Genomic DNA, 25681 nt, shown 5'->3' with positions numbered 1-25681 from the left:
TCTCTCTGCCCCTCCCCCGTTCATGCTCTGTCTCTCTCTGTCTCAAAAATAAATAAACGTTAAAAAAAAAAAATTAAAAAAAAAAAGAGTCATGGGTAAGAAGAACAAAATAGTAAATTCTGACTTCAACTTTCCTGCTGGTATCACCATTTATAACAGCAATCTGAAATATTCCTGTTCATCAAGAGAATTGAACTCAAGTTGAAAATATTAGGCATTATTGATTCAAATGCCATGTAGTAAGTGTTTAACAAATGATACTTAATGATTAGGCCAGGCTAGGGCTGCCCACACATACTGTAAGGAAATAGTGTCGGGACAAGTCTTCTCAAGATTTGACTACAAGGCCATCATAACGATTTCAATACATAAGCTATCTATTATATTCCTCTCTTTAAATTCTTTCCAACATTTTAGAGTGCCTTTTCAATGACATTTTCTCTATTATATACATAATGACAGAAGGTAAATTACTTTCTTCCTTTGAAATAGAACTCACAATCTAAATGAACCTCTAAGTGCCCATTTTAAGTCTGACACAAATTTCAAACTGGTCAGAGAAGTATAAAATGCACTGAAGACCTGATATATAAAGCACTATTTTTTTTTTTTTTTTTTTTTTTACAAAATTAATCATTTCTGATGATGGATCAGTAGCTTGTATTAATTCAAGTATTTAAGAGGAAAAGATCTAGTCAGCATAAGAAAATGTGAGCTTAGCCCTTATTCAAATTTTATGATTTTGAATTAGAAAATCTGTATTATTTTTAATGCTCATAAATTTCAAAATCATACATAAAATAATCCTATGACCACCTGTGATGACTTTTAAGATGAAAATATTTTTCAGAAATACAAAAAAATCTAAAGTGTAGAAAGTAATTTGGTATGTTCCAGGTTGAAACATTTTCAGGAAGAAGTTCTTACAAGTAAAACAACTTTACCATGTCATTAAATTTAGGCCTGGAATTACATAATGAAAAAAACAAAACAATCAGTACTTAAATTCATTTTCTCCTGAGAGTCTAGTATTTATCGATGAGTTTGGAACTCTTCAGAGCATTTTGATCAGTTTCAGCTGTGTATGAGTTAAGAATACTTTAAAGTTAAAATAATAGTTAAAATTATTTCATATTCATATATTCATAAATCTGACCACTATAAGAGGGGAACAGTTATTAACATTCGTAAATCTAGTTAGCAAAAATGAAAAATGAAATGAAAATAATTAAAAAGACAACAGGCCACGAAAATACTTGCTACCAAGTATTTACTGCAGAAATAACTCATACAAATGTATAAAGAAACCATTAAGACATTTACTTATATAAATGAACAAAGTATACGAAAAAGTCACACAAAAGCAAATTAAGAGCAGTTTTGAACTCTTATACTTACTACCTTAGCAACAACATATAAAACATCCACCCAAAGCTGTAAACTTTTAATGAACAGAGATACTTAAATGGTGCCAGTGTAAAATGTTATAACTCTTTGGGAAGCAATAAGGCAAACATACGAAGAGCCATAAAAGTGTTCTTATTCTGCCAATAATCCCACTCCCAGGAATTGATCCTAGTAAAACTGAAAATAACTTCAGAGTTCAAGAATTACGATAATGGTTTAAATAAACTGAATATGAAGTAATATGATTAAAATAATAATTATCAAAAGTAAATACAAAGAATCTCAGAACATGAAATGAAAAAATAGTCGATTAGAAAATTTAGGTGTCTTAAGAATGTAATTATGTAAACCAAAAAAGGGAAAATGGTAATACAAAATTAAAGTTCTGAAGTCCCTGCATCAGGATGGTGAGGACTGTGGGTAATTTTTCTATTTGGCAAAATTTTCTTCAATGTTTTCAATATTAAGAAAAAGATATATAATCTCTACTCTTCTCCACCGGTAAATTTATACATGGCAATTTTTAAGTTGAGAAATAGAGCAGAAATGCCCCAACTGTTTCCTAAAACCTAAATTTTCCTCTATTTGGACCTTAACTGGCAATGCCTGATGACCTATCACCTGGGCCACCCCAGCAGACAGAGGCAGACTCCACTTCTGAGTGGGACAAACTGCGGGGCACAAGATAAGTAAAGTTGTAAACTTACAAATTTGTGTGTTTGGTATTTTATGTTAATGCATTGAGATAGCAAACTCTTTTCCTTACAGTTTTGTGTGTCAGAATTACTTTTAATATTTTCATTTAAGATACCTTGCCAATGTGATAAAACGCTCCATATATAAAAAGCTATATATGCTTTATAAATTTTCGTACTGAATTTATATTCAGTTAACTACAAATAAAATCCCATGACTTTACAGATTTAAAATTTTTGGAGATTGCAAACAGGCAACTACTTTTAAAAGAGAGGCAATCCATAAAAATCTAGAAACATCTGATTTATGAAATTTTAAACTATTCTTCCTTTAGAAACTATTTATCTGAATAAACGAAGCAGAATTTGGACATTTCTAAAGACTGGCCACATAATATATTGCTTTCCCATAATAAAAATATGAAGGACTCGTTATATGTGAAACGTACCATTTTGTGACTACATTTCCAAAAGTATGTTAAAAAGGGTTAGGGAACTTTCAGTAAGCTATTTGAATGAAAATGTTGGAGAATAACTTTTAAAATATTTAGAGCAGAAGGGATTAGCTAGACATGTACAGCAGCTATCTCGACATCTATAAATATAATTTGAAAGAGCAAACTAAAGAAAAAAAAAAACCGTATCACAGGGATTAATGCCCTGTAGAGGTATAAATAAATACTAAAAAATAGACAAAAGAAATTTTAAACTGAAGACACATTTCTTGGCTTACTTTTTAAAAAATTATGCTATTTAGTAACTTGGTACAGGGCGGTTGATTGTATGGATGAAATCACCAGGAAAAGATCACGTAGCTGCCAAATATAAGCCACGGGGCTGTCCTTTGCGCTCATGGTAGACGTGAATTTAACTAAATATTTAGTCTTCTTACATTCTGTTAGTGGTAGCAGCAACAATTTGGTTTATTTACAAATATTTATTATAAAAGTTTATCCGTTTCCAAGAGCTAAACAAACATAGGTATTACCAGGTTAAGTACAAGTCTTGTCAAATAAATGTTAATAACTGTAAACTCCAAAATGTAAGTTAAATAATGGTCTTTTCAAACATAAGAACTTCAATATAATAGAGCCACTAGGAAGCCAAAATAAAGTCAAAGTCAAAGTTACATTCAGTCTTGTGACACCAAAGAAACATATAGCTTGTATTTCTTTTTCTTTGATTAGAAAAAGACTCTGAAGAAAGATCAAAATCAGAAGGTTGATTTTCCTGAATCCAACTGAACAACATAACATCCTAAAACAACATTTCACAGTGAGGCAAAGAACTGAATAAGTCACTGCAAAGCTATTTATAATGTAGAGCAGATAAATTGTACACCAGAGAAACTGTCAATGATGGACATTTTTCTTCATGCGAAAAAAAAATCATGCGGGAAGAAAAAAAGAACAGTTGTTCATCTCTTGCATGTAGCTTGCCATTCTGTACACAGGACTCAAATGTCAACCAAGAAATGACGACAACCCCAAGCCAATCTTAAGAGGCCTTAATTATATCCTCTTCTCCCTTTGTCTCATTTAGGGTTATATATTCACAGCTCAAAACTTGTTCATTAGACTCCTCAGGTTTTGACTTTTTAAGTGCCAGCTCTGCCGGGAGAAGAGACGAGCAATGTTCCAGAGACTGGGCGATGTCATCAATTGTCCACTTGTCTTCAGGAAGGGCATGCTCTTCTAGTGTAAATGGCCCCTGCTTGGTTCGGGTCAGCTCTAGGACGTTGGCACAGGAAGACAGTTCTACGGAAACAAAAGGCGAAAAGAAAACCCACAGGGTCAACGATTCAGTAGTCCACAGTCATCGTAATTTTTCAAATGACAGAACACCTCGGATTCAAACCTCTCAAAACCACCCCAAATGTAAAACTGTAATAAGCTAATCTAAGAACCAAGAGCCTTGACAAATGACGAAGTAGCAAAATGGTATTTAATAACTCACCTTATAAACTGCTTCAAAGGCCACAAGGAACTTACACAGACTGTTCGTACTTAACCGTGAAGCAAGCCCAGGAGGGAACTATTAATCTCATCTGCAGATGAGGTAACCTGACCTGTCCGGTGCCACAACTGCCAGGAAATGGCAGGGCCAGGACTGCAACTTTCTAGCTGTTTGTAGGACTATGCCTTCCAGTTTCTAAAAAAAATGTTACTTGCATCAATGAAAGTAACTTTGAGACGGATCCATCTTTTTATCTTATCCCATTTGAGTTAAAATCTTTCATACTTGCAATTATGTTGGCTCTTGCCTTCATTATTCCCATCTTCATTTTCTGCTCCTCTCTCTCTCTCTCTCTCTCTCTCTCTCTGTCTCCTGTTGTTACAAGCATCTCACTGCAGCTGCTGATGCTGATAATTGTATGCCATAAACCTACAATGCTTTTGAAGCTGAAGGCAGCAAGGGTACAGTTCCCTAAGGCCGGCACTCAGAGATATGAAAAATAGAAAATTCCCTCTTCCCATCAAAAGCGAGTATTACTCTCTAAATGATAATTCATAATTCATCTTTATGCTTACCTTTGCCAATGTCACTGACCAAGCTTCTGATATAAAAACCTCCTCCACATTCAACATCTGGAATGTTAACAGTGACATGGTAAATTGCTAACCTCCCATGAAACCCACTTTACATAGAAATGATGCCCCTAAACAAATGTAAAAATGCACTATGCAAACAATCGAGTGATAAAATATTTATGTGCTAAAACATAAATTATTCATCCAATAGCATATGTGTTTGTGAGATTGAAAAGTCAGAGTGTGGAGAGAGCAAACAGCAGAAACTCATGAACACATTTTTAAAAAACTGGCAAGTCACACCACGTAATTCCTTTAGCCTTGTTCCTTTAATAGGTTTTAAATAGTGAGGAGTCTCAGCTTTGATATTATGAGCTGGACGTTTAAAAAAACATTTTCAGATTTTTACACCTTTTCCAGTTAGTCGGTTTTAAATAGGTGGGACATCTCAGCTTCGCTATCAGAAACTGTAGATTTTTAAGATATTGTCAGATGGGTACACTCAAAAAATACAACAAAAACCCCGTATCAGGGATAGTAATTATGTTTGGGGAAAATATACTACATGGAGAGCTCAGTCTATGTAAATGTTCTCTTGGAAATATTCCTGAAGAAGTCATAAAATAACTAAAATTACACAATGTTCCAGAGTGACTGCATATGTAAACATCTTCACAGTAGATTATGTGCTTATTGGTTAAGAGCAGGGCTCTGGATTATTTTCATTCGTCCACAAGACATCCTGAATTTCCACACAAAGGACTACATTCCTGGTGCTTATAGTCTTATCCTACAAAGAAAGCCACTTGAGGGAATTAATCAAAACTCACTACCTGGGGATTTTCTTTTTTCTTCCCCATCGGCTCAAGGTTGGGAACCACAGCTGAGATTAAAAAACGAGCACGAGGATCAAAGTAGGTATATAATCACTCTTGCACTATATTTGACATTGGTGAAAAGACACTCTTTTGGCCTATTACAAAATAAGTGAACGTAATAACTATTTACAACTAAAATGCAATCAGAAAAATTCAAGCTTCTCCTCCTTTCATAGATAATATCTACCGTGCCGACCCAGCTGCTTTGTTTTCATGGAATGAGGTATTTTTTAGTATATTTTTCTCATTATTTGTCAAATATTTTAGAATCAGGAAACTAAAGAAGTGACTTCATTTTTTTAACTGTACAAAAACCACATTCTATAGGAACTTAATACACCTTAAATATATGTCAAAGCAATAGAATATAGGAAAAAAAAAAGTTTTGGGAAATTATTTCTCAAGGGAATCCTAGTTAGTAGTCACTGTGAAATTAAGAAAGAGCAGGATCAGTTTAAGGAAGCCTGAGAATTCAGAAGAACCACAGCTTTCAATTCTTCACAGCTCCTAGATGTTCGTGGCTTCAGCTACTACTTTCTGCAACTAAGAGATCATCAAATTCCCAAACAATAGAGACAAACGTTTTGGTTTTTAAATTTATTTCAAATATAAATTGTAGATACATTCAAATTGATAACCTGAATTAAAATGTGCCCCATGTGTAAGCAAATACTTGTGCCTTACCCATTGTCTCCACATTGTCAAGATCTTTAGCAGTAACTTGCAGGTAACAAAGAAGGGGGAGAAATAATGACTCTACCCTTAGAATTTCCTGTCCAAAAACTAAAAATGCTTTGTTTTAAAAGGACAAATTAAATTTTAAAGCTGAATGTACACTACCAGGTACTAGCCAAAATGGCGGAACACCCATCCATAAGAGAGTAAAAACACAAGATATAAAATTTTGAAAGTGTATATCCCTCACCTACTCTTTGCCATTAGAGATCGAAGGTATGTTATTTCCGACTTTATAATATAATAGGTATATTACAATATAGAGATATTTATATTATTATATATAAGATAATGAGAAAAGCATTTAGGAGAGCATTTCTGAACTTCCATGTAGCCATCAGTATGTTCGTCAAATGTGTTTTCGAAAAGGTATTAACAAATGCTAACCTTACCTAAATTCAAGTTTAAAAAAATCTCCAATATCCTAGGGATCCATTAAACTACACGAAAGCAGCTGAATGCGAGATAAAAGTACACGTAACTACACGTGATTTCAAGTCTTTCCACCTTACCTAGTGTGAAAAATGGTGGCTGGAATTTCTCAAGGGAGAGACTGTACACCGTAACTGGCCTGGCAGGTTTCGCTTCTACTATTTCACCTCTCTTCATCAAGGTTGAAAGTCTCTGTCCGTCTTTCTTTAATGCAGAATAGCTTGCAAGATGAGGGAGAGAGACAGGGCGTGAAGGAGAGAGAAAAGGTTAAGAAAGAATGAGAGAGCATAACTCCAGATCACAGCATGGAAAGAAAGGATGCCGAGCGGCACTTAAATGGAAAATCTCTCTGACAGGCGGACTCCTTTTTTCCTTCCAATCTGTTCCATGATGGTGCCAGGGATGGAATTCCTAAATCTCTTTGAAGCGAAAGCTTAATCCGGCACCCAATGAGCAATATTGTCAATTTTACCCTTCCACCTTCTCTGTGGAGGTGATCTATACAAATGTTCGTTCACTGGTCCGGGTTCTGGGTCAAGGACACCGTGACAAGGCCTCTGGTCACAATGGTCTCAACTATGTTTCCTTGAAACAATTTTCATTACAATAATATTCATTTTCACATACGAGTTGTCAAAACATTTCAAAATGCAGAGAAGCAGATAATCTACTTAACAGATCTTAGCTTTGTGTGATAAAATTTTATTAGACTACGAAATCCTTGGAACAGTCCCGGGAAGAAATTTCTAAAACTGCTCTTAAAATAAATTAAACATACTTTTATTTATAACAATAATGATCAAAAATAACATTTATCCATATCCTACAAAATTTTTAAAACTTCCATTTGAAGCAAAATTATGAAGACCCATTTCCCTGTTAGATATTTCAGCGTTCTTGAAAAAAATCAAGATTTTAAAATAAAAAGTACTAAATGCTAAAAGAACTGTCAGTAACTTTGCCTGACACATAACGATACAGCCATTTTTTTTAAATAAAAAGCAATTTGCTTGAAATGATAATGTGCACAAAAGATATGGTTAAGTGGTAAATCAATATTCTTATATTTTTAATAAATTATAACTTTCATCTGTCTCATTTGTTGCTGAGAATTGTGAAGCATAAGATTCTGGGCCCACAGGAAATGGTCCCGATGCCTGAAAAAAAGTACCCACTGGACTACGAATCACAGCTCTGACAGCGGCACTGGACAGGACCGGGCCCCTCGCAGCAGTTCCGGGAAAACTGACCTCTCTGCGCTCCAGACCTGCCCTGAGGCGTGTGGGTGCAAATCACAGAAGCCCATCAGCACTGGAACGGCACGGATGTCAGGCCGTGGCAGCGTCCAGGGCCAGAGGAGACGGCATCGCGCCGCCCCAGAGAGTGCCGGAAGCTCTGCAAGCTGCCTAAGTCAGGCCCACCTCTACTGGAGCAGACGCTGTGTCGGATCAAAACGTGCTTCACCATACACAGAAGGAAGCCGTTTTGTTTGTTTGTTTTCTCATTAAAGTGATGTTAAACACTGAAAAATAAAAATTAAACATTTCTTCAAATTCAGTAAGTGAACTTACAGGGGAGGTACCTGCATTATATTCCCAGTAAATTTCTGCAGAATGCCTTCAATATCTTCTTGTGTTATTTTATCTGCCAAAAAATGAAAAAGGTAACAAACGACTACAGAATATGTGCTATTTTCACAGCATTGAACACTCTGAAATTTCAATTTTTAAAAAAAATTTTTTAATGTTTATTTATTTTTGAGAGAGAGACAGAGCACGAGCAGGGAAGGGGCAGAGAGAGGGGGAGACACAGAATCCGAAGCAGGCTCCAGGCTCTGAGCTGTCAGCACAGAGCCCGACGCAGCTCAAACCCACAAGCTGTGAGCTTATAAGCTGAGCCGAAGTCAGGTGCTTAACTGAGCCACTCAGGAGCCCCTCAATTAAAATTTTTCTATCAACACATATCTGTAGGCCAAATTCTACCGTGTTGAGATGAATAAAATACACGTTAATGAGATAAGAGGGGGAGAAAGTCTTACACTGTCTAATATTAAGACTAAATTTCCTTTGCTTCAATTTTTTCTCCAATAAATGACTCCATCATCTTATATGCATTTAGCTGGTGCTTACTACAGCCTTTAGAAAAACTGAGAAAAATGGTGCATTAGCTATAGAAAAGGTACCACAGCATTAAAAAGTGAGGGGATCGGGAAACAAGTGGAAAAATTCATATAAGTTGTTTTTTTTTTTTAAATAACTGAAGTATAATTGGCATACAATGCTAATATTAGCTTCAGGTGTGCAATGCAGCGATCTGACATATACATCACGCAGTGCTCGCCACGGCAAGTGGTAATGAGCAAAATAGGTGAAGGGAATTAAGAAATACAAGCTTCCAATTATGAAATAAGTAAATTATGGGAATGAAATGTACAGCATAGAGAATATAGTCAATAATACTGTGGTAACTTCGTATCATGACAGATGGTAAGCATTGTTGTGCACCTGAAACTAATGTAACACTGAATGTCAACTAAAAAATCAATTTAAAAGTTTAATTAAAAAAAAAATATGCTTAAGTTATCTAAGTTTCTCCAGGCATCAAATACTATAAATAATGTACACAGTATTGAAGATTATTTTTTTCAAGATTAAAAAAAAAATTTTTTTTTAATGTTTATTTTTGAGAGAGAGAGACAGAGACAGCATGGGTGGGGGAGGGGCAGAGAGAGAGAGGGAGAACACAGAATCGGAAACAGGCTTCAGGCTCTGCGCTGTCAGCACAGAGCCCGAAGCGGGGCTCGAACCCAAGAACTGCAAGATCATGACCTGAGCTGAAGTCGGATGCTTAACGGACTGAGTCACCCAGGTGCCCCCAGCATTGAAGATTATTAAGTAGCAACCACATCAAAAACTTTACCTGCCAGTTCTACGGTGGCATAAAACTGACACACTTCCATTCAGTTCTGTCCCCAAGAAAACTTGTATTTGTCTCCTTCCCTCCTTTCACTGTTTTTGGAATTTCTCTGTTCTTTTTCATCAAACACTCTTAGGAGTCTGACTTTTGTCTCAAAATAAGCCAGTGCGAAAAGACAATATACACAGCAAGGATACCATGATTATTAAGCATTTTTTAACAATGATTTTAGAAAATCTGAAGGAAGACATACAAGTTTTCGGTATGTTACTTAATCATGTTTCCAGCCTTTAATACTCTTTCACACAAAATATCAACTGTATTAACTATAAAATATTACTACTATAATATTAAAGTATAGTTCTATAATTTTAACAAATGAAAACTATAACACATTGAAACTCAGTATTTGGGATTTTCATATTTATGGATGACTATGTATATTTCATATTCAATAATTATAGAAATAGTCTATAACTTGTTTAGGTCACAGTCAACGGAAAGAAATTACAGCGCTTCTTTTTCACTTTGTAGGACGTGTATTTCAACTTTTTATTCTAATACATAGTTACATTTGATTTTACGAAATAACATTAAGCAAAACCTAATTAATGTGCCTTGAATTATCACTGTATCACCGGAAAAAAAATTAACAGCATGGAATACTGTGTCCGGGTTTCAATATCAACACAGCGAGACAGTCTTAACCTCGTGTGACCTTGAGTCTGAAGTCAAACAAAAGACCAGAATCTACTAGACTCAAACAGAGAAGAGCCACAGAACTCAAAAGAATTTCTCCAACACCTACCAGTCCAAAAAGACAGTTCTCAGATGGGTATTCTGTTCATACTGTTTTTCAAACAGATGTAGCTCATGATAGGATAAGGATTTTCCCATGAGAAATTTTTGCTCTACCGCAACATCACAACAATCACTGGAGCCACCTTAGCGATGCAACGCTTTCAAGTCTAGGCGGCCAATGCTGCCACCAAGCACGGCTGCTGAAGAAGTGTCACTGCTGGGGCGCCTGGGTGGCACAGTCGGTTGAGCGTCCGACTTCAGCCAGGTCACGATCTCGCGGTCCGCGAGTTCGAGCCCCGCGTCGGGCTCTGGGCCGATGGCTCAGAGCCTGGTGCCTGCTTCCGATTCTGTGTCTCCCTCTCTCTCTGCCCCTCCCCCGTTCATGCTCTGTCTCTCTCTGTCCCAAAAATAAATAAAAAAAAAAACGTTGAAAAAAAAAAAAGAAGTGTCACTGCTGATACCACTGCAGAGCAAATCCCAACGTACTGTTAAGTCCATGGCTTAGCCACACGTTTTCAAAATAAGACTAAATGAAACTGAAACGGCTCTCTACTTCTGCTAGGCTGGCCTCTTTCCTAACATTCCTGTGAATGTATACTCCTTTTCCTGCTCCAGTTGTTGTCTTTTACTCACACTCCCCAACATAAGATGACAAGACGTGTTCTTTGTCATTACTTCTGCCAGGGTCTCTTTCTCTGACTTAACATCTCAGGCATTTTAGGTTTGTGCTGTTCATCCTGCAGTTAACCATACACAATTTGTAAATGTTACCTACTATACATAGGCGGGTATTATCTCACCAATTAAATTCCAAGGCCCTTAAAGGCAAAGGCAGCTTTTCTTCTTATATAAGGTACACAATTACAGTGGCACTCAAGACATTCTTGCTGAATCAGCTGAGGAATAATAGAATCTCAAGGTCAAAAGGACATTTAAAAGTCACCCAAAAAAAAAAAAAAAAGGGGGGGGGGCACCTGGGTGGCTCAGTCGGTTGAGCGTCCGACTTCGGCTCAGGTCACTATCTCGCGGTCCGTGAGTCCATCTGGGCTGATGGCTCAGAGCCTGGAGCCTGCTTCCAATTCTGTGTCTCCCTCTCTCTCTGCCCCTCCCCCATTCATGCTCTGTCTCTCTCTGTCTCAAAAATAAATAAACGTTAAAAAATTAAAAAAATAAAAAAAAAACTAAAAGTCACCCAGGCCAATGATTCTTCTGAAGTTTGAATCACCAGACAGAAGGTCTATGCAGCAAGTTGTTTTACAATAAAGGTGAATATACTATTTTAGAATAAAATAAGTATTTTTTTATCATATGATTATTATGTTCACTACGTGAGTATGTAGTGAAGCATGCTGGCTATCTCTAAATCTTGCCATTAGTCCAATCCAAATAATAATTATTAACAATAAAGACTCTACCTCCAAAGGATTTAAAAAGAAATGGAGAATAAAATCTCTAAAGCAATTATATCCAATAACTATCCAAGAAATACATTTGGTAAAAGAAGATGGGTAGGATAAAAGTGTCATAGGACTTGGGTAATTATTCTTTGTTTATCATCTTCAATGTGCCAGCAGTATTCATTTGAAATTAATATATTATTTTTAATGTTTATTTTTGAGAGAGATACAGAGCATGAGCAGGAGAGGGGCAGAGAGAGAGAGGGAGACACTGAATCCGAAGCAGGCACCAGGCTCTGAGCTGTCAGCACAGAGCCTGAAGCAGGGCTCAGACTCACAAACTGTGAGATCATGACCTGAGCTGATGTCCGACACTTAATCAACTGAGCCACTTACATACCCCTGAAATTAATTTTTTTTTTTTTTTTTTTTTGAGAGAGAGATAGTGAGCAAGTGGGGGAGGGGCAGAGAGAGAATCCCAAGCAGGCTCCACGCTGGGCATGAAGCCCGATGTCAGGCTTGATCCCACCATTGTGAGATCAGACACTTAAACAACCTAGCCACCCAGGTGCCCCTGAAATTAATTTTAAAAAGTCATTCTCATAAAATTAATATATGTAAGATCATATCACATATTATTTGCTTAAAATCTGTTGACTCTACCCGTGAATTTACAACATAATAGTCGATACTTAACTGAACTATGGATTTAAAAACAATATTCAACCATGACAGAGTAACTGTTACTGGATAAGTCCTACTACTATAAACTGTTTAATTGGGAAAATACATAATACACAATTGTTTTCAAACCTTAGACAACAGACAGCTGGGACTATCATCCCTGAGAGAAGAGAAAGAAACAGGCAGGGCCTTTCTGAGGATCACTTGTTTTGCTTGGAGGTACTTTCTGAACTGTGATGTAAGGAAGGGAATCCCAAAAGAGCACTGTAATCTTGCTACTGCAGGCAGCTAGACAGACCTGAGCAGGAGGGGAGAAAGGAGGATGGCAGGTAGGAAACTGCCAGGGACCACCCAGTCTCCGCCCAGACACCGCATCATCTCGCGTAGACCAAGCTCTTTTGCTACCCTTCTGGAGTGTACTCTCCCTTTGCTAAATAAAACCTTTGTTTAATTCTCTACGGAGTCTCTCGACTGAATTCTTTCCTTCAAGAAGACAAGAACCAAGGAATTTTACAATCCACCAGCCAGTAACAATCTCACTGAATAAAAATCAGAATTTGGGGAAGCAGCAGCAGCTGGAATTTGGGAGAACCAAACAGAGAAGGAGATGTCTACAGGGGTCCACTTGAGCCCAGCTCAATTCCAAGCTGCACATAAGACAGACACCAGAAAATTAACCAAAGAACTGCCACCAAAGCTCTTGCAAGCTCTTATAAGGTTGGATGAATTCCAACCATCCAGAAGGAAGAAACTTGGCTGAACACACAGGGAATGTGACAGGGACCCCAGAGAAGCCGTGTCTGAGCAGTAGAACTAATGGAGACCTGGAAAAATGTCTACTTCAGATCCACACTGACAAGGAATCTACACAAAAGTGACTCAAATTAGTGAGGTTAGCAAGGGCAAATGACATAAGACCAATATTTAAAAATTAACTCCATTTCTCTACACTAAGAATGAACTATCAGAAACTGAAATTTTTAAAACTCAACTTATAATAGCATTAAAAAATATGGAGTATTTAGGGATTTCATATACAAAAGAAGTGAAAGATCTACATACTGAAAACTACAAAAATATGTCTGATATCATTTCAAAATTAAAAGGTCATAAAGGAATGTTATAAACAACTCTATACCAGTAAGTTTGAAAATTTAGGTGAAATGGACAAATTCCTAGGGAAAACATTATCTAGAATGACACAAGAAATAAAAAAAATACTAAATTTTATATTTAGAAAAGAAATCCAATCCATGATTAAAACCTTCCTAACAAAGAAAACCCCAGATGTCTACCAATAAATTCTACCAAACATTTGAAAAAGAAATGATGCCAACCTTACACAAATTCTAGAGAATAAGAGAGAGAATACCACCCCCCCAACCTATTTTATGAAGTCAGCATAACTCTGATATTAAAACCAGTCAAGGACATTAACAGGAAGGAAAAACAGAAGGTAATCTCATTCATAGACAAAAATGCAAAAATCCTAAACTAAATATTAGCAAACTAAATCCAACAATTTATATAAAGGATAACAGATCATGATCAATTTGAGCTTACCCTAGAAATGTAAAGTTAGTTTAATATTTGAGTAAGGAGAAAAATCAACAGCTAAAGACATAGTATTTGATAAAATTCAATGTGTGCTCATGATATAAAAAATAAATAAAACAGTTGGGGTGCCTAACTGGCTCAGTCAGCAGAGCATGTGACTCTTGATCACAGGATTGTTGAGTTCAGGCCTCACACTGGACATAGAGCTTATTTAAAACAAACAAACAGAAGCACCTGGGTGGCTCAGTCGGATAAGCATCCGACTTCGGCTCAGGTCATAATCTCATGATTGGTGGGTTCGATCCCCGCATCCAGCTCTGTGCTGACAGCTCGGAGCCTAGAGCCTGCTTCAGATTCTGTGTCTCCCTCTCTCTCTGCCCTTCCCCCTCTGGAGCTCTAGCTCTCTCTCTCTCTCTCTCTCTCAAAAATAAATAAAACCTTAAAAAAACTGTTTAAATAAAAAAATAAAAAACAGTAAGTCAGGTACAGAAAGTAACTTTGTTACTTTGAGAAGAAAGCTATAAAAAACCTATAGGGAAAATCTATAAAAAATCAGATACACTTGCTCTTTCAGATATCAAGATCTAGTCTAAAACCATAGTAATTAAGATAGTTCAGTGTTAGCACAAGAATAGACAGACCCGTGTGACAAAATGGATTCCAAACAAACCCATTATCTATAAAGTGCGTGACGGTGACCAAAGAGGCAATGCAGTAGGGAAAAGTGCTGGGCCATACAGGAATATGCATACAAGACGGGGGGGGGGGGGGGGGGGAAGGTGGATTATAGATGTAATGTGAAAGGCAAAACAATAAAGCTTCTGGAATACAGGAAAATATCTTCATGCTTTTGGGGGAGGAAATTTTTTTTTTTAAGTGGGTACCAAAAGGACTGGACTAATCACAAAGGGAAAGACTTAATAAAGTAAACTAAACTTAAGCTAAAAACTTCTGTTTTCCATGACACAATCAAGAGAGGTAGAAAATATGCCACAGGGTAGGAAAAACACACGTAACAAAAGAAGAACACATACCCAGAGTATACAAAGATCTCATACAAATTACAATTTTTAAAAAGGCAACTCAATACAGAAAGAAATAAAAAAACAAAAAGCAAATGGGCAAGAGACCTGAACAATACACAAAAGAATATGGCTAAGAAGCCAAAACACATGATAAAATGCTGAATCCCATTAGTAATCAAATTAATACCACAATGAAATAAAACTACACACTCATCAGAATGGCCAACATTAAAAACACTGCTAATGCCATGTGTTGCCCAGGATGTAGAGCAAGTGAAACTCCATTTATTGGTGGTAAAAATCCAAAGTTACACAATTACTTTGAAAATTGTCGATAATTTCCAGTACAGGAGGATTGCCCTATGACCCAGCAATTCCACTTGGGTGTATTTCCAAGAGAAATGAGTACGAGTCCACCAACAAACAGGTACAAAATACACATAGCAGCTTTATTCATAAAGTCGAAATGTCAACAGAAGAATGTTATATATGGAATGCGGCTCGAAAGGAGTTTCTAGGAATCTTCTATTTCTTGCCTGGTAGCTGCATTGAGGTTTGCTTCGTGATACTTCACTGAGCTGTAAATTTAAGTTTCGCTCACTTTTCTTTATTTGTGTAATATTTTATAATAAAAAGGTTTAAATACAAACAAAAGGCACCACAAGATGACTGATACCTATCTACACAGCAGCCGTACTAGAGCGTGTGCCCTAGTTGTTTAAATTGCAATCTGAGATCCAATTCAACTCCTCGGCTTCCTCCAGGAAGTGTGGGCAGCAAACCACAGTCCGAGAGGAGCCACTCCCATGAGACACATTAGCTACACACACTGGAAAAGACCTTGTAACATCCTATCTTGGGACCTAGGGGTTGCAGTGTTTAGAACAGAGGATTAGCATGAGATACCACTTTCCTTTCACCTTTCTTGCCTCCCAATAAAAAAGCCACAAGAGAGAGAAACCTATTCTCACAGGAGCAGTCAGGCCTTCCCAGAAGCTTGGCTCACATCTAAGATAGCCTGGGAAGCCATGGTCCTCACGCCCTGAGCTCATTGAAGAGCAGATCAACACAATGAAGCCAAGTGTCCACAGGCCAGCAATTGTGCCCCAGACTTAATACCTGGATGGGGATAAGAAAAGAGCAGCACAAGGTAGGAGGATGCTCTGCCTTTTGTGCGACTCGGCTGCCGTCTTGCCGTCCTCTATTGCCTGTCTTATGTATCCGTACACTGTGCTTTATTCTATATGCCACACGTTGTCCTAGACACCAAGAATATAGTGAGGACCAAAAGAGATAGGTCTCAGCCCCACAGTTTCGGGATTAACACGCAAATGTGTATTTACAAACAGTCAAAAGCTATTTAGGGATAAAGGAAGGTGCGTGAAAGAACAGAAGGGCCCTATTATTAATATGGTTTGAGCTTTGAGTCTACTGAGCCACACTTGTTTTCTTATTCTTCTGAGCGAACTTTCAGGTATCTGAAACAACAGCTAAAAACAGCATTTGTCTAGATAGAACAAAAATGACTTAAGAGCATTCATTTGCCATTTACTGCATACTGCCTTAGTTACCTGACCTATATGTCAGCTGTTCTCAAAAGTCAATTAAAAACTGCATTTTTATTGTTACAGTGATGTGGGAGGGTGGCAACATCAGCGGCATTTAATATTCGAGGACCAGGGATGCTGGATGTCTCACAACATGCAGGACAGGTAGCACGATGAATTGTTCTGTGTACTACATAACTTCTGGACGTCGGCCAGATAGTCACGTGGGTGAAAACCTGTTTAGAATCGCCTGAGGCTAGAATCTAAGACCATTTTCCATTTAAACACAAAAGTTCTCCATAGGACACAAGTTCCTAAAGGACACAGGCTAGGTCTCATTTACCTTCCCCTTGGTACCTGTTTAAGTAGATGACAAACATTTGCTAATTTATTTAAATCACAAAGAAAACTCATGTCAATAAGCAAACCCGATGAGCTGTCATTTTTTCTGGGACTACAAATACTATTCAATAAACTACAGGGAGGTCTCCCTTTCAGGGCCTGAAGAAAGTTACTTAGTTTTTCCATGACTTAGTTCAACATATAATCAGATGATTTTAACAAACTAAGTTTTCTTTAAAGTAAGTAAGGTTACAAACTGCACAATACAAAGAAGAGTTTTTTTTTAACTCCAAAATGCTTAAGGGCAGGAAGAAAGGGTATGTTTAAGTACAGCTAACTCTTGAACAACACAGGGGTTAGGGTTATGGAACCTGCATGAAGTAAAAAACCTATGTGTAACTTCTGACTCCCCCAAAACTTAGCTACTAATAGCCTGTTGACTGAAAGCCTTGCCAATAATATAAACAAATGATTAACATATATTTTGTATATTATATATTATATATAGCTTATAGTAAGCTAGAATGTTTCTAAGGAAATCATAATGAAAACATGTACAGTACTGTATTGTATTTATTTTAAAAAATCATTTATAGGGGTGCCTGGGTGCCTCAGCTGTTTGAGCATCCAACTCTTGATTTCAGCTCAGGTCATGATCCCAAAGGATTGTGGGATTGAGCCCCACATCAGACTCTGTGCTGAGTGTGGAGCTTGCTTAAGATTCTCTCTCTCCCTCTATCCCGCTCTTACACCTTCTCTCTCTCTCTCTCTCTCTCTCTCTCTAATACATAAATATATATCTATGTATGAATGGACCCACACAAGACAAACCTGTGCTATTCAAGGGTCAACTGTATTTTCATCACCTTGGTCCTATTCTAGTATCCCCTACTCAATGAACTGCTCCATCACATGACCAGCTTTAAAACCTAGAAACCTAGGTCATGGTTGACAACGTCCTCCCCTTCACTACCCCATCCCATCAAGAAGTCTTATCAATTTTACCTTCTCACCATTTTTATGATTATATAGGTATTTTATATACTCTGGAAATCTCTGACATCATCCTATTGCCCTGTGCTTTTTTAAAAGCTTTCTGGTTGAAAATTATGGTTGGGTTTCCATTAAGTGAGGGTCTGCTATTTCCTAATAATTTCAAGGAGAACTCAACATCTGTTTCTTTAAAAAAATCAACATAAATCAGTGATTTGTCTTTTGATTATGTTGCTTGATTTATCAAGTAGGATCCTAAGTTATATATAAATCTTATCAGGACAAGTGAAGCTACTATGACCAAGGAGAAGGTTGGCCTAAGTACTGGGGCAATACATAATATACAGTAAGTGCATTCGACACAAAACACAGGACAGCCAGATGGCTAAATTAAGAAGGGGTAACATTAAACACAAGCAGAAAACAAAACAAAAAAAACAAACCCAACACAGCAGAAAGCCTACAAATAATTCACGACTGATGACATTGTAACGTAGGTGAACGGACTATACAAAACGTCAAGGGCTGCATTACGAATAGCGCTGCACTCTGAGAGTTGCTAGGAAACCATCTCACTTATCTATCCTTACTTAAAGGAGGAAAAGAAGGAATGGTAGAAAAATTAAGGTGGGCCCCAGTGAGTTGTGTTTTACTTCCAGAGAAATAGCTTTCCCTCTGTCATATTGTCTTATATGCTGCAAAAGCACAGGAACATAATTAGTTGTAAAGCACTGAACTTGGTGCATTTCAAAAGCTAAGAAATAACTGCAAAATAAATAAATAAGCCATGGGAAGGCACAGGTAAAATCTAACAAGATAGTGTCTCCGCTTTTTCGTTTACTAGGGAAAATGTCCTAATTCCTAGCCATAAATCGTTTTTTGGCAAGAGAATTATTTGGCAGAATTCTGAACACTAAAGGAAACTGATTATAGGAAAAGAGGCAATTATGACAAATGATAAATCTTTATAAACAAACCCATACCAAATAAGCAACAATGTGATCAAAACTGTCAATTTTATTAACCCAAAGAAATGTACTAAAGGCTATCATAATCACTGGTAATATCAGGTAAGAGATTTATTTTTAAAACTCTGAATTCACAGGGGCACCTGGGTGGCTCAGTCGGTTAAGTGTCTGACTTCGGCTCAGGTCATGATCTCATGCTTTGTGAGTTCAAGCTCCACATCAGGCTCTGTGCTGACAGCTCAGAGCCTGGAGCCTACTTTGGATTGTGTGTGTGTCTCTCTCTCTCTCTCTCTCTCTGCCCCTCCCCTGCTCACACACTGTATCTCTCTCTCTTAAAAATAAACATTTAAAAAAAAAATTCTGGATTCACAGAAACTTTGTCTAAACGTGAACGAACAAAGAGGACTACGTTAGACGAACATCATACCGTAAGGCTTTTCTTCTGTTACTTTGCCAGTGGAATCTAGCGTGTCAGTAGCTTTCCCCAGCTCCCCAATGGCGGTGTACCTCTAGAGGAAAAGAAGCAAGGGAGAAAAATAGGTCATCAGGTAGAGAAAAACTTACGCATGTCTTAAAGCTTTATACAGAATTTTACTAATCCTACCAACTTGAGACAAAATAAAGGCAAAAATAAGCGACTGCAGCTGTGTTGTTAATTTGTGACATGTGGGAAGCACTTATGTAAACTGAGGAGTGCTCACGAACTTCCCACACCAGCCCACACGACACAGAAGAGCCGGATTTTACTGACAATTATGGCTCATAAACATACGCTTGTTGCAAACCAATTTCTAAGACCAGTTCTGGGAACTGGGAAGTTTTGATTCTGGAAGAAAAATTTCAGATATACCTATGAGTAGAGAGAATGGTGGTACAATGGCGTGGCCAATGGTATTTGGCCATCAGAAGACTCAACAATTCTACCACACATACAATTAAAATTAATTTTAAAATACATCCACTTACTACTTCTTACAGGAAATACGAAGACTAACCTTAGTAACTTGGTTAGCTGTTTAAACAAAAGCTAAATATGCAGAAAGTGAGCCAAACTACTACAGCAGAGCTGGTGTCCTTAATATTACATGCGTTTTCTTAATAAAGAGAAATAGCTACTTCTCAAGCTCTCTGAAAGGGAAAAGAGTCACATCTAAGAACTGATCGTTCACGGTTAACTGAGGACTATTTTCCTTCTCACCTCAGGGCACATTTGTATTACATACTGTTTATACTACTTTCTTTTGGTCAAATTCAAGTTTTATTTGGAACATCTCATGAAGCAGTGAGAAAAATGCCAGGAATATAACTCCCACTGAAAAGATTCTGTAGTTATGTGGACAACTGTTTAAAGAGGAAGCTCAAAGTACTTTGTAGAAATTTAAGTTTATTAATGACACGTTTATTATGTTAGCAAAGGAACCAGAGACAAAAATGAGAAAAATATTAGAACTTCAAATTCCCATGAACAAGCATTTTATACCAGTCTAAGTTGCCCGTGGATGAAATCGCCTTCTATTACATAGCTCAAAATAATTTTTTCAAACAATGTAATATAGGAGGGAATGTTCTAATGCATTTGAATTAACTTTTTAAAAATTTCAGAGAAAGACAAACACCCTGTGATTTCACTCATATGTGAAAACAAAACAAACATGGGAAGAAAAAAGAGACAAAGTGAAAAACAGACTCTTAAATATAGAGAACAAACTGGTGGTTACCAGAGGGAAGGTGGGGGCGGGTATGGGAGAAACAGATAAAGGGCATCAAGAGTACATTTATCATGATGAGCAGAGAAATGTACACAATTGTTGAATCACTGTGTCGTATACCTGAAACTAATACAACACTGGATGCTAACCACACTAGAATTAAAATAAAATTTTGAAAGTTCAAAAAAAACGTTTCATTAGTATCGACAAAAATTAGTTTCTTGTAACTAAACAAACAGTCTCATCACCCGAGATGCTCCACTCCTGCTTCCATATTTTGCAACAGTCAACCTGGATTAAGCAAACCATGGAGAGAAGTATATACAGCAGGGTGAATGGGAAGAGTGTGGACTCAAAGGGTTGAATCCTGATGCCATCACAGAAAGTAGACTAAGTGAGCCTTTCATGCTGGAGCCTTGTTTTCCTGATCTTAGAATGGCGATGGTAATAGTACCTCAGGAGGGCAGAGTTTAGAACAGCACCTGGCCACGGTAAGCAACGGAAAACAACACTATTACCATCATTATTATTTAACAAAGAAAAAGAGCGAGAGATACAAAATGATTCACAGTAACAGTGGTTCGAGTGACTCATCTGCTTATAGTGAGTTCCCATAAGGAACAGGAAAGCAAGAAAATGCTCTGATTTTTGCCTTAATCATCTGTCTGGCTGCATAAGAAAAACAGTGCAATCTATATGCATCACTAGAAATCATCGCTGTTTTCTGGTTTTCCTTGAACCTTGAAACTTTTTGCATTATTCTATGTAACAAGTTTTAACCCGGCACCTTTTAATTCTGGAACATGCCTTCCAAGTATGCAATGCTCATTCTAGTCTCTGAGCTCCAGGGGTTCTCGGCACATGCAATTTCCCTAGCCTTGAGCTTCCTCTCTTCTCCAGCAATCAAACCCTAAACCCTGTTATCTTTCAAAGCCACTCTATTAATTTATCTCAACTTCCAATCGCTCACCTGGCAGCAGAGCTAAGAGTAGGTGTTCAATACATAAGAATGGAGGCCTATATCAAGCCCACATTGTGTATTCATTCATTCACTAGTGTATTCATTCATTGAATCATGTTTAAGGATTGTGAATGTACCAAATACTCTCCTAAGTGCCTGTGAGAGATCCAAAGATATACATTGAGCCTTATCTTCCCCAATTACAAACTGTTAGCTTGGATTTTGCAATGCTGTTCTATTGTGTTTCTCACTAGATGGAAACATGGTAGCAGCTTAATAAAAAAAGTTGTTGATAGAATTATATACATGCTGGAGAAGTTCTTATCTGTGCAATTCACATTTCACCACAGTTTTGGACATCCACATGGTACCTGCCAAGTTTCAAACCTTTCAGGTTCTGCAGTTACACTGAATCTGGCTACATGTTGGATTCTTCTAAAGGGAAATATTACTTAAACCAGTAATTCTCCAACACTGTGGTTTTAGAACCCTTATAAACATTTGGAAGTTACTGAGAAACCCTGGTGCAAGAGTTTTTTTCATATGAGTTCTATCTGTTGATACTGACTGTATTAGAAATTAAAGCTCAACAACGTTTAAAACACTAAAATACATGCACACCTTCCATTAACTATCAGACCCATGCTACCATCAGGCAACCTCTGAAAAACCACAATACACCTGTGTGATGGCAAAGCTATGAGAACGGTTTTGACTTCAACAGACCACCCCCCTCAGAAGTCCCCGGAACACAGTTGGTGAACTGCTCATCTAAATCATAGGTGTTTTCTAGTTTTCCCTTGTCTTGGCATCTAGTGATAATTATCTTTTAATTCCAGTCAATGGTCCACAAGCTACTTAGTAAAATCCACCCGGACAGTTAAGCCTCCTAGTGAAACAAAACCTTACCACCAAGAAGATATGGGTTAAAAGAAAACAAAACAAAAACAAAAACAAAACAAAAAAAAACATGGCAAGGTAGATATATAATGCTACCATTTTATCCTATGGGATCTAAAGTATTTCTATTCACTGGCCTAAATTCGACACAGACACAGGATGCATACCTGGGAATTCTGAAATCTATTAATGGATTCGTTACAACATAATTTGACTACACGAAAATGGAGGTCCTGTGCAATTTTTAAAGAGGTTTCCACTGAACTGTGTGCTCTTTGAGATTCATGGTTTCTCATTGATACTAGCACTACTCTCCTCTCTCCTTCACCCCTCTTCGAGCTCCCTGAACCCCCCAGCAAGACACTAGCTAGACAGCTTAAGAGCTAACCGGCTTCTGTACTCTTCAGAAGAAAGGAAACTGTTTTTGTATTACAGAAAGATAATCATTTCCATCTCAACTAGGCAACTGCTTTTTTTGAGGCTTATTTGGAAAGCTTGTGATTCGAAGTCTCATGAACAAACAAAGGAATATTATTTACGATGAGGAAGAACATTTTTTTTTTTAAATCTACCAAACCAACAACATGTGACTTTGAATGTCTTCATTAAAAAGGAGTAGCTCTTCATAGATCCTAAGTGGAAGCCCTTCAAATTTTCAATATAGTACTTACGGAATATATGAATATTAATAGAGTGTAAAGACAAGGTACAAATTGGACCATGCTCTGGAGAAAATGAGGGAAATGCACAAGTCCTGGAAAGTTGGCTTATGTTTCACAGGAGCAATAGTGACATCACAGTTCAGAGTTGACATTGATTGGTTAACCTAAAAATGCCACTGTATACTTGGGGAAAGTTACTCTCCTTTGAACACATCCAGGGTGGAAAAGTTTGGATACCCCAATAATAATACTTGTTTAATTGTTGGAGGGATACAAAGCTGCTTTCTGAGACAACACTGGCTTTGCCTACAGGTACCACTTCAGTTTATCTCCACAGTGATAGGAAAATAGTCTTACCTCTGGATAATGCCAGTTAGTCTTTAAATGGCACCAGTGATTTCAAAATAGGACAGCAACCCTTCCACCTGCTCATGTGGTTTCTAAAGCACATATATGAGTAACTGACTTTAATTAGCAATACAGGATGCTAATAAAGGTAATACTGCAAAACCTCATCAAAGTCCGTTACTTCAAAGTACATCTGCTACCCAGCTTCTGCTCAATGATTGGCTCAAAGAAAGTATAATTTAGGGAAGCTAGCAGAGGGACCATGCACGCGGCCTTCTAGGCCTTCTACGCACTTAGATCAAGTGAGGCCAAAAGGACACATTAGTCTAACCTCTCTCAGAATCATTTTACCTAAGTTACATTTTATACAGATCCACTTCGACACCTGCTGTAAAACTATATTTGAGAACCACGGTCTGTCATGCGATATCCCTCACAGTAAGAAATTTCTTTCTCACTTTCATGCCCAGAGCTGGAAGCTGATGCTGCTTCTTTCTGATGAGTGCCACGTTTTGCCTAGGCTACCAGAAAGCAAAGATAAGGAAAAGGAATGAAATTAACTGTACTCAAGGTCTCCAATAGAACTTGCTCAGATAAAATAAATGTCAGTGTCTATGGGACATATAGTTAGAAATCCAACAGGCCTGGAACTCAGCAGAGAGATTTGGGGATTCGTGAAATACTTGGGAATAGTAACATTAATGACCCTTGAATAACAAGGGTTTGAACTGCATGGGTCCACTTACATGCAATTTTTCACAATACAGTTCTGTAAATGTATTTTCTCTCCCTTATGGTTTTCTCTTTTCTCTAGCTTACTCTGTATATGTATTTTATACTGCATTATTAAAGTATGTATTAATCAACTGTTTATGACATCACTAATGCTCATTAATAAGTTAAAATTTTAGGGAGTCAAAGTTATATGGTGATTTCTGACTGTGTACGGGATCAGTGCCCCTAACCCCCACATTTTTCAAGGGCCAACTATAATAGGATTTATCGATCAACTTCTGTATGCAATGCATTATTTGGAAAACCTACAGGCTCTGTATATACACTAGACACGTAATCCAAAAGAGCATGCAGTGAAAACAAAAAAGGACTCAAGAGAAACATGATCATTGGCAAAGCAAAGAGCACCATAAGATAGGAGAGGAAGCAATGAAGAACACAGAGAGGGACCCTTAAATCTGACACTGATCTGAACTGGAAGGAATGCAAGAAAGAAACTGGGTGGTCTGAATGGTCTCTGGCCTTCAAAGAATGGGAGCAAAATAATCTGATGGCATAGAGGTTTTATTTAAAAGGTCAGCACTCCACCCATTAAATGAGAGTAGCTGTATGAAGTGGCACTATGTTGAAATGGATTCGAAGGACGTGCCTCGGTTCAGCAGGGAAGAGTGTTAGGCCACGTTCACTTAACAGTGTCTCTGATCATGACTGGATGGCGAGGGGAGGATGTACTGTGATCGGCTGTCATGTGAACATCGAGTATCTGCCATCCAAGAACCAAGTAATTCTACTCTTGAGGTAACTCCACCCTACCCCTACCGGAAGTCTAATTTTTCTAGTAGCGTTGTGATGTGAATAAAATTCATCGTAAAAGTAGGAAGTGGAGAAAGAGAAAGCATTGGGTCAAACTGTAGGTCCGTGCCTAGCTAGGCACAATCTGCAGGCACCAATTATTTTTAATGAAGTAGAAGGACAAATATCAAGAGGACATCATACATAGAGGTACGGCTGTTGGATGAAACTCTTGTTTTTTATACGTGTATGTGTATAGAGGGCCACGATGTAGAATGAATTTCTTACTATGGGTCTTGGAAAAAAAAAGTTTAAAAGCCATCTCTGGAATTGCTTCCAGTGATACAGACAAAATCTATTTTTAAAAAATTTATTCATGGAGCACCTGGGTGGCTCAGCCGGTTGGGCTTCCGACTTCGGCTCAGGTCATGATCTTACAGCTTGTGAGTTCAAGCCCCGCGTCAGGCTCTGTGCTGACAGCTCAGAGTCTGGAGCCTGCTTTGGATTCTATGTCTCCCTCTCTCTTTGCCCCTACCCCGCTTGTGCACTCTCTCTCTCTTTCTCTCTCTCTCTCGAAAATAAACATTAAAAAATTTTTTAATTTATTAACAATTTTTAACTACTTTTGATAAAACAATGTAATATTCCACGTAATTAAATTTAAAT

General features: G+C 37.5%; 1 protein-coding gene across 1 annotated transcript in view; it reads right to left on the bottom strand.

Moving 5' to 3' along the window:
- Window positions 1–1253: 1253 nt before the first annotated feature.
- Window positions 1254–25681, bottom strand: part of TRUB1 (TruB pseudouridine synthase family member 1) — a 38049-nt gene continuing 13621 nt past the window's right edge. The window contains exons 4-8 of the mRNA XM_058697870.1: window positions 19336–19417; window positions 8250–8322; window positions 6759–6898; window positions 4634–4690; window positions 1254–3859 (exon numbers count right to left, since the gene is read on the bottom strand). Coding sequence (XP_058553853.1) covers window positions 3600–3859; window positions 4634–4690; window positions 6759–6898; window positions 8250–8322; window positions 19336–19417 — 612 coding nt within the window. The 3' untranslated portion in view covers window positions 1254–3599. The remainder of the gene's footprint in view (window positions 3860–4633; window positions 4691–6758; window positions 6899–8249; window positions 8323–19335; window positions 19418–25681) is intronic.

This window comes from Neofelis nebulosa, chromosome 13, assembly GCF_028018385.1.
Source record: "Neofelis nebulosa isolate mNeoNeb1 chromosome 13, mNeoNeb1.pri, whole genome shotgun sequence".
NCBI lineage: Eukaryota > Metazoa > Chordata > Mammalia > Carnivora > Felidae > Neofelis > Neofelis nebulosa.
This window is presented reverse-complemented; position numbering and strand designations above follow the sequence as displayed.